The sequence below is a fragment of the Plasmopara halstedii genome (assembly GCF_900000015.1).
Source record: "Plasmopara halstedii genome assembly, contig: Scaffold_671, whole genome shotgun sequence".
Classification (NCBI taxonomy): Eukaryota; Oomycota; class Peronosporomycetes; order Peronosporales; family Peronosporaceae; genus Plasmopara; species Plasmopara halstedii.
This window is the reverse complement of record NW_020187588.1, coordinates 242,072-251,654: the sequence shown is the minus strand read 5'-3', so window position 1 is coordinate 251,654 and position 9,583 is coordinate 242,072. Positions and strand designations below refer to the sequence as shown.

At 43.4% G+C, this 9,583-nt stretch overlaps 1 protein-coding gene across 1 annotated transcript; it reads right to left on the bottom strand.

Annotated features, from left to right (window-relative positions):
- Positions 1-3,268: 3,268 nt before the first annotated feature.
- On the bottom strand, positions 3,269-3,604 carry PHALS_13617 (uncharacterized protein; the record flags this gene model as incomplete). The annotated part of the gene is made up of 1 exon (XM_024729409.1): positions 3,269-3,604. One exon carries the CDS (start codon positions 3,602-3,604, stop codon positions 3,269-3,271), a length of 336 nt encoding a protein of 111 aa, XP_024579789.1.
- Positions 3,605-9,583: the final 5,979 nt, after the last annotated feature.

The following is a 9,583-nucleotide window of genomic DNA, read 5'->3' as shown; positions in this document are numbered from 1 at the left end:
TCTATTTTCGTTCTTAAAATGTCCATCAACATTTTCAAAACATTCTTATCTAATTCTTCCAGAAAAATTGTTTAGGAGTTTGGCAATATTTCGATTTCTAATTGATTGTTCAAATGTTCCGATGAAATTATCGCAATTCTAAATACAAGACCCTACAAACTTGATTAGGCGACGGACGTCAACTCTCTCCGTAAATCCCGATAATCAGGGCGACCCAAGCTGCATATAATTGGATCGCTGCTCAGGAGCAAAACGAAGCTCAAGAACAGGGGACTATTGAGACGTTGAATCGTCTTTGATCGAATACTTCGCATCCGAGAGCTTCCTTGCGCGAGATTGTGGTATGGCAAAGTAAGCTCACGTAAAACACGAGATGTTCGGATCCTTTATGGTTTATTAGGTAAAATCTTGCCCCTTTTCTAATTACAACTGTAAACTTCAAAGGCGGGGGCTGAAAGAGCTTAAAGACTTCAGATACTTCATTTGTAAATAGATTCGAAGCATCTATAAGAGATTGAGCTCAACCAACTTCAGGTATGTTTCGTCTGTCTTTAAACAATTGTTGCTGCTACATATCTGCCATAGTGTCGTGCATTTGATGCATGAAACTCATTCTCTTTTCGATTTACTTTTGCCTCGCAGTATGGCTGCGCTGATATGGACAAGTCGAACAAATCCACAGTCAACAGTAAATCCACATCTTGAATGAGCCAAAGCGACGCGAGGAGTAGCCAAAACATTTGTAAGGAATGGTCTGAATCCTGATGAGGCACATTTATGCAAAATGTATAAGTATGATAATGCTGTTCACGCATCGCGATAATTCAGGCAAGTGATTCGGAGAGAATCATTCGCCATACGTTCTGTAGACCATTCTATCACGATTGGTATGTAGCTATCGAGTTTCAACAACCATAAGCAAAGGCCGCCAGCACCACACTTCTTCATCCGACACACTTGCGGCTGGCAAGCCATGACGAATTTGTTAGGGAACAGCTCAGCTGTCTCCTCACCGGCAACGTCGTTGATGACAGCCGTAATTTAAGCCATTTTGCTAGGATGCTTTACAAAAACAACAATGCCGATGCACCGGACGTGACTAAAGGAAAACTCAATACTTACAGAATATCAAAACTGTTTCAAAGCTGGCAGGCCGACCAGAGCGAATACACATACGCGAGGATTTAAGTCGCTACCACCTCTACAAGTGAACACATTTAATCATCCATATTATTATAAGTTAAGTCACCAGTACATAGTGCAAAGTGTGCACTTAAAGGATATCATGTACCTACTCCAGCATTTCTTATCAGAGGTTCTCGTCATAAGGCTCACCACACGTTACGTGCAGATCAAGCCAGTGCTGTAAGCTGTCACGCCATAGATGAGACACAACAGTGCAAATTCTGACCATACGATTCAATAAAGGGCAGCCGAACTCCACTCTTCCATGGCTTTCAGCATGTTGTGTCTGTACTTTACGCTCTACGTATCGCATTGCCCTGATAAGACACAGTTTGTAGTCGAGGCGTAGCGAAAGAGCATCCACCACGTAATTATGCCGATCCGCTTATACCTTTTCTCGAAAGTAGGATAATAATCTTGTCAATCTTTGCAAGAATGTGGTGACACTATCGCCATGCGCAATGTTAAATGGTCTAACTATTAATGAAAGGGTCGAACTCAAGAAAAATTGAGGAAAACAGATTTCATATCTTGTTGCTACTAGTTGTAAGTTGATTATAACTAGTAGCAACAAGATATAAAATCTGCCGGGATTGAAACGTGATGACTCTCTTAAGCCTATCGTCACTTGATCGGAAAGTGCGTCTATGGCAAGATTCGAAGCATCACAGATGAAATACCAGATTTGGGGCACGCATCAAAATTCCGCTCACAGCTTTGAAGGATGCCTCTCTTGACACACCCTAGCACCATTTGGCATCTTGTTTAAGATGATTGGTGAAAGGCCATGTCATGTCGACATAAAGTGTACTATACTTGTGCAAATAGCTGGTCAGGCCAAGTCACTTCCGTTCGTTCATCTAGGTCTGAAGCATTGATCACCATACAATGGCTTTGTCTTTGCGGGATCTAACTCTTGACAACGCTTCTCGGCGAAGTATTTCGTAATCAAGTTTCTGTCGGTGCCAAAGCCAAAGTTATCTACGCCAGCAAGCAGCATGCATAAATGCATACACTTCAGCGGTGCTTATTAATTTTTGATGTGAATGTTCGATTGGGCTCTTGAGGCTCCTCGAGAATATGGACAAGTGAATCGGTGAAAAAGTATGTGCATAAATTTTGTGGCCTAAAAAGCTACGTCACCCGACGGACGAACGCCCTAGGCGCATTCGGCAGCATCTGACAATAGATTTAACCACTCCAGAGCATCCTACTACGGGTACTTGGGATAGCAAGCGGACTGTTATTCTATAAGTGGATAATAATAACCATAGAAAATGCCGAAATCACTGCGGAAGGTGCAACCGAAATTGCTGTTCTGCAACTCGTCCTCTTTAGAAATTGTCATTGGATTGAGATGGTAAGGACATCAAGCTTTTTGCAAGCATGCACAATCTGTGACTCCTTTCCGACGTAGGTGTTGACGCCGAGTAATGTATTTAATCTCTCTTGGCAAACACGCCAACTGCTTTATACGAAAACAAGCATCCATGATATCTCAATGTTGTTTTGTAAGAACCGTCCACCACGTGGCACACTCAGAAAATTTGATCAATCCATGTTGCACCTTCTTGTTTGGGGACAACGCCTGTGATGGGCCTTTCAGTACCTTGAGAGAAAATAATTCTTCATCAGAAAAATGGAATCTGTAGGGTCCTTGAGAATGGTTGTCCCACTTTTGACATTCATGCTCCGAAGAAATCTCAAATAGTAGACTAGTTTCTGTTGGGCGATGATCTCAGATCCTCCTCCGGTACTATGCGAGCAATTGAGGCGATTTCATTTTGTCTAAGTTTAAAAGACATCGACTTAGAATGAGTTATCAAGCTTAATGAAACATTATTTCGGTCATTCCATTCACGAATGAAAGATCCCTCTCACCATAAATTCGTAATTTCTTAGTGCCTCACACGAAGAGTGCATCACACGGTAGTACTGCGTTAACACTACCGCTTGTTCGTAACAAGGATACACCATTTGTAATAGCATGAGAGCCTGACCCCTCCACTCGCGACTAACTGTCACCTACCTAACAGGATTACGTCTTAAATATTGCGAGTAACAAGCTACTTTTCATTTGTGTTCACGGGATCAATCCCTCGGGACCAAAAGAAAATGCCGCTCTTATCCGCCTGACACAAAATAATATCTGACGCCGCAAGCTTACGGCGGCCAGTTCCTTCTCCTCAGATATATGCTCGAGAGACGGAGGATCATTGTGGCTTGTCTTCAGAGCTGTACCGAAATCTTTGGAGCCAAAGTCATTCGTTATTCTGACAAATCCATTCAAGCTGAAATGATGCATTTTTGACACTCTACTGATGAAAATGTGAGGCTTTAGCTTTTTCGACTTCCGGCCAATCGCATTTCGGCCAGGCAAGTTATATCGACTAATACAACCTTGTAAAGCCTGAAACATCAGTTTTAGCAACGAAATATTTTAGATATCTGTAGTAGAGAGTCGCTCTCTTATGACTGGGCCCATCGACCTCAACCCCAAAAAGTACACAAAAACAGTTTGAGATGGCAGATCTGGTCTACTAAGACTTAAGGCTTTATCGGAAGAGGTCATCATGACACCCCGACTCTTCGTACCTGTCAACCAAAAGAGAAGATGACGCAGAGCGTAATATTCGTTCTCTTGCAAATTTTACATTTTCACGTCCTGCAATACGATATAACATCATCTAAGCTGAGTTCCACGGATCCTGATGCTCTCATAAGGCTTGCCACCTCTCGAGTCTCGACCATCCCTCGCAGCTTTAATGTTGTGTTTCTTTTATAGCATGATACTCACCAGGTTATAGATGCCAATGGAACGTGTCGGTGCAAGTGGCGCCTACTTGGAGACCCTTGATATAAATGAGGGTCGACACCATTGTCATAAGAGGGCGAGTCGACATCCCTGTAACGAGAACTCTCCACTTTTGTGCGTAGTGTTTCAGTTCTGTTTTTCCTTACCGGGCAGAAAAGACCGCTTGTGGTGAACTTGGTTAGGCTGTGCGAACATTTGCAAAGTGATACTCTTTGCCCCGATGTTGCTGTGCTCTCAGCACGAATCAAACTTTGACCTTAAGAGTTAACCCTCATAAAAGCGCATTTGCTGGAGCTACACGCTTTACCCAGGACCGGGTAGGAGAGCACCTAAGGTCGCATTATATTAGATTTTCAGAAGCGCCATAGATTAGGATTTATCTCTATTCCAGTTAATACTAAGTCATAACGTTTGCATCATGTCATAATTCAGCTACCTTTAGTTCCCCATGTGCGACCAGCATCTCACGTGTACCATGGTCTCCGAAAAATCATCTTTTTAGATTCCAATACTACGGTACTAAGGTATACTTTGAAAAAGCGATGTAAATGTCGTAGAATGTATAAATGTTATTATACAACTGTACAGAAAAGAAGGCTATGTGTATGGAATAGAATAGTCTTTACCAAGTCCCAACGTGGATCACATTGGGACTACTACTTCAGCTGTCTTCTTAGACACCGCATGAGAGTAAGTTACAACATGCATCCACCGCGCTAAGAGCCCAGATCCACGCTCTGCACTTAATCGTCCGTGCTTCTCAGTGCATTTAAACACTGGTGACCTGTATCGTACACTTTATTAAATGACTCAGCATCCCTAAAAAAAAAGGCAAGGTTTTTGCTATCGACACTCTTACGAAATGCTTGGTGAGGGTGCCAATGCTTCTCCGGATCGAGCTGACGCAGTAACTCTAAGAGCCCTGATCTAATGAATTCGGGCCTAGACTTTTACCTATGAGGAGCTCTCCACGCTTCGTCTTCTCTCTGTACTAGATACGAAGTCAGTGCACTTGACCTACAGCGCATAGTGCTGTGACATCCCGCCGTAGAGCTCATGACGATGTCCAGCTTACAACCAACTAGCCGTGCCTGATTTGAGCAGCCAGCTTGCCCACCACCAAGCGCAACAGACATGTCGACTTTCGTGTAAAGCATCATGTCGTGATTGCGGTATTTCACTGTATAAAGTTGCTCTTCCCGCTAGTGCGTTGCCCTTACATGCTTACTTGTGTGGGCCTATCACATACACCGAGAGCAGAGCGAACGCCAGAAAGTATTTTTTTTGCGCTTTCTGACCCCAAAGGCCATCGCTTTCATAATGGCCGCCTATACTTAGAGCGGCAGCGGCTAAGAAATCGCACCCTATATGACGAATGAATGGCACTGGAAGCTGACGAAGCTGTCGGTGGGTACTCAGTTCGCACACGGGGTTTCAGAGCGCGACGTCTTATTCGTTTTAGTCTTTGCATGGTCTTAGCAAAGCGGATGTCTGGCTAGAACGTCTTTTATCGTTTGACTTTGTAAACTACGAAGCACGAAGCACGAAGTGGGTGTTGCGGTGAAAGTGCATCACCACTTTAGTTCTTATCGTTAACAATCCCCGCTCCTCTTCACCAATCAGCCGTTTCAGCTATGACCAAGTATCACACTTACTACAAAATTGATCCTATCTCACATATGGGAATCGCTGCTGTTGGATGTCCCTGCCTTTTCTAAAAGTAGAGTAAAAGGAGAGCAGAGGCTGCGCCAGTTTTGAAGCGGCAAGGACACCGAGACAATCTCGCCTAAATGGATAATAATATTTTCATGAAGTGCCTATCTTTTACTTTATTTAAAACTGATAATAGTCCTGGTGTATCGCTCTGGGTTACTTAACGTTTCACGTGACTGGTCAAGCAGGAAGAGCAAAGGCCGACGCTTCCGTGGTTACCATTCTCAAGCTTCCTTGGCTGTGGAGCCCCGTCGACTTTCTACAAAAGTTTCAACGCGCGTTCAGTATTAAGATCGGCAGATCTCATATAAGCTCTCTGAGCTATACCATTACACGGCATACACCCAGAGTGCAGGCGTTGCACTCGAGCAGAGAGTAGCCCGGCTACAGGGGATAGATGGAAACGTGAATCTATCTGCGCAGAGCTCTTCACATCCGACTGAGTCGTAAGAGCGGGGTTGTGGTATAAGTTTGAGCCACGTAAAAAACAAGATGCTTGCTTTCACGAGATGATCAGAGTATAATCAATCATTCTTTGCTTTGACCATGAGCTGTCCGAAGCAGCGTGACCGCAACCTCGTGTTATAGATCACAGACACTGCATCGGTCGGTAGCATTTTGTAATCAATACAAATGTTGCTCACAACATTTGCTTGTGTGTTCAACTGGCCTATGGCTTCGATCTTTGTTTTAATCCTGGCTTTTGACCACAGTGTCACACACCCTGAGCACGACTATCAATATTCTGCATGTACAAACGCTGATACTGCGACGAGGGATGTGAGCAAGTCGATTTTGATCGACAGCCTCTCTTTCAGGAAAGTACCAGAAAATTGTGGTGGTGTTAAAGACATCTGGGGTTTTACCACATTCATAGAAATAGAAGGAATCTGGTGTACTGCATTTTTTATCGCAAACTCAAATATTGTTAGCAAAATATTTCTCACCGTGACCATTCGACACAAGTGCCTTGGATGAAATCCTCCACAAGGCGGTTCACGTGCCCGTCTGACTATCGATATTTCAAACAGCCAGCGGTCGACATTACCAAAATTGGCGCCAAGCGTTAGACAATGTCTGTCACAATCCTGCTGCAAAGCACGAATTCCTGTCCGATGTAATGGCCACTGAATACTTTGTTGACGAACAGTTTGGCTGCAATCTCACTGGTCACACTGTTGCAGATAGCAATGAGATAGACCGTCTTGCTCAGACTGTAAGAAAATACCACAGTAACGGTTTGGAAGGACGCATCATCCGTGCTGGCCAAAGGTACCGCCTCATGCGACTAGGTATGACAGTGATGATACATGTGTGCACATATGAGATTAATTGCTAGGACATGTTGATTCACCATCACATCGTGCTCACGGTGCAATGTGTATTTTCTTCTCCGAAATGACCAGTGTACCTGAGGGTCCTCATCATGAGGCACACTACACGTTAAGTGATAAAAATTCAGTATTTAATACAACAGAAGGACGCGTTTACACAGCTAAGCACTGGATCAAGGGGCGAATGGACCCGAGGATTCTTTGTTTTCCAAAGCTTTTAGAAAAATATTTTGTTTGTCTGTGTACTCTACGTATCATTTTACCAATTCGCACGTCACAATCGTGATATATGACGTGTCACAGTAGGGGTAACGCACCGGTAAATTCGACACCACATTAAGCCAACCTTCAAAGTATACTTAAATACTTGGCAAAAAAGAGTAAATTGAAATTTTCTTGCCGTTATCGGTGCGAAATATGATGACGACGCGCTGTGCGCAACAACGCGCAAGCTGTACATATCACAAACAGGTTAAGGCCAAGCAGGAGCATTCCAAACTTGAAGAGGGTATAAATTACTAGAAGCAGCTTCTTTCCTGAGCAGGGAAGATTTGCTCCGCTCTTTTAATCTAGCAAGACTTAAATGCGACCTCGCATTCGATGCTCATCGGCATCTCTTTGGAGTAAAAGACAGCCATTAGCAAAGACGACAGCATCACAGACGAGATGACATTACCGATCCACATTCGGGAAATTTCAGGATAAGGACTCGCAACAGGCTTGTTATAAAGCCATGAGAGTGGCTATTTTTGTCGCGAATCAGCACAATTTCTTACCTGACATCTTTTTCAAGACGATTGATGAGGGGTCGTGCCATGTCGGCATAATTTGAACCATATTTTGTAAGTAGTTTGCCGAACCAAGCTCTTCCACAAATATTTCTGGGGTAGGGAACGGGTACATCTATACACTCTATATCTTGAAAAGTTCTGGCCATAGATTGTTTTTTCTAATGAAGCAACCCAAAAAGAGTTTTTTCCGCCCCGAAGGCGCTTGGCAAACGACTGATTCAGACCCATACATCAGCTTTGCTTGCGAGTGTTCAACGCGCTTTTTCTCCACTTCCGATGTTCCGTGCTCAAAACAAAAATATGTCGCTGCAATAAATTGAGGATGGTTCACGCTTATTTTTCCGGACCAACGCCTGCAAAAATTTAAGGCAGCTGTCTCAGTAGTAGCCTGACATTATCTTATTAAGAATTAACAGGTTAAAGATATGAATCCTCAAAAGGATAATGGTTTCGTGTCACGATGTCAAGCTATTACTGAGTCAGCACCACCGTTTGGAGCTCTTACCGTACTGAGCAGTGGAGCTGTTCACTAGTGAGCAAAGTAAGCGTACTTTTATAACGGTTGTATACCTTACTTAAATGCGATTGATAAAAGCTCTTTTCTAGCTGGAGAAGTTATTTTTAGAAGATGTAGGTAAGGACGATACAAAAGACACCTCGCATGTTGCCCCGGATAAAAAAGCGCGTTAAAAATTGACATGATAACTACGAATCGATATTACGTCACAGAACAATGGCAGTTACCGCGTACTTTTTACGACGCCATTGACACTTTCATCGGCGTAAGCAGTAGCAAATTTGGTATAAGAGCGTACATCTCCCAACTTGGCACCGACGTTCGGTATTGGAAATGCTAGCGTCAAGTGGAGAATCGAGCATGCTAATGATAAGCATGCAGTCGCGATTTGGAATAATCGATTTTGAAAAGTTTGTGTTGTCGAAATGCATGGCCGACAGCTACTTGTGCAGTGCCTACAACTTGTATTTGATGTGGTATTGCTCATGAGAGACAGCTAATTCCCTGACAATGCAGAGAATCTCAAGCAGGCTGGTCACGTTGCAATAAGCGTTTAATGCGTCAGCGATATTTAAGTCTGGCAACGAATCTTTTCCGGTTTCATCATGAGATCAAAAAAAAAATTGTGGAAATCACCACACTCCGTGATGCAATCCTGTTGCCAAGTGATACACTCTAAGGACCGCGATATTCAATCACTTATCGCTGTCTCACTTTGAGATTGAAAATCAGTGCCACTTTCGACCTCCAAGCTTTGACAAGAAAATTTGCAAGACGATTCGCCGAACTTATGTTATAATCTGAAACTTTAAAGGCTTTGTGTCCGCGCACTAATTCTTGGTAGGGGTGGGTGTACAATCCGTCAGAACTTTATCAATAGCGAAGTCTGTGACACCAAAGTATTTTCGCTCCAGCCAATCCATTCTTCAATTGGATCAAGATATTATAACTTGATAGTGAGCATATCTCAAATGCCAGTGAAAAACAAGGCAACGATTCGTGCTGTCACAGAAAGTTTCAACATTTCACTCGACACATTTCACTGGTGTCCCCAGAGAAAGACGCACGGATATTGCATCCATATCTGAAATTCTCTATAACTCTGGAAACTGCCATTTGCTCTCGAAAGTCGCGCGGGATACGTAATCTCAAGGCGACTACCAGTTTACCAGGACTTCTCATAGCTTCACAAAACCGAAACGCCGATTTTAGCAACGCACATAATTTC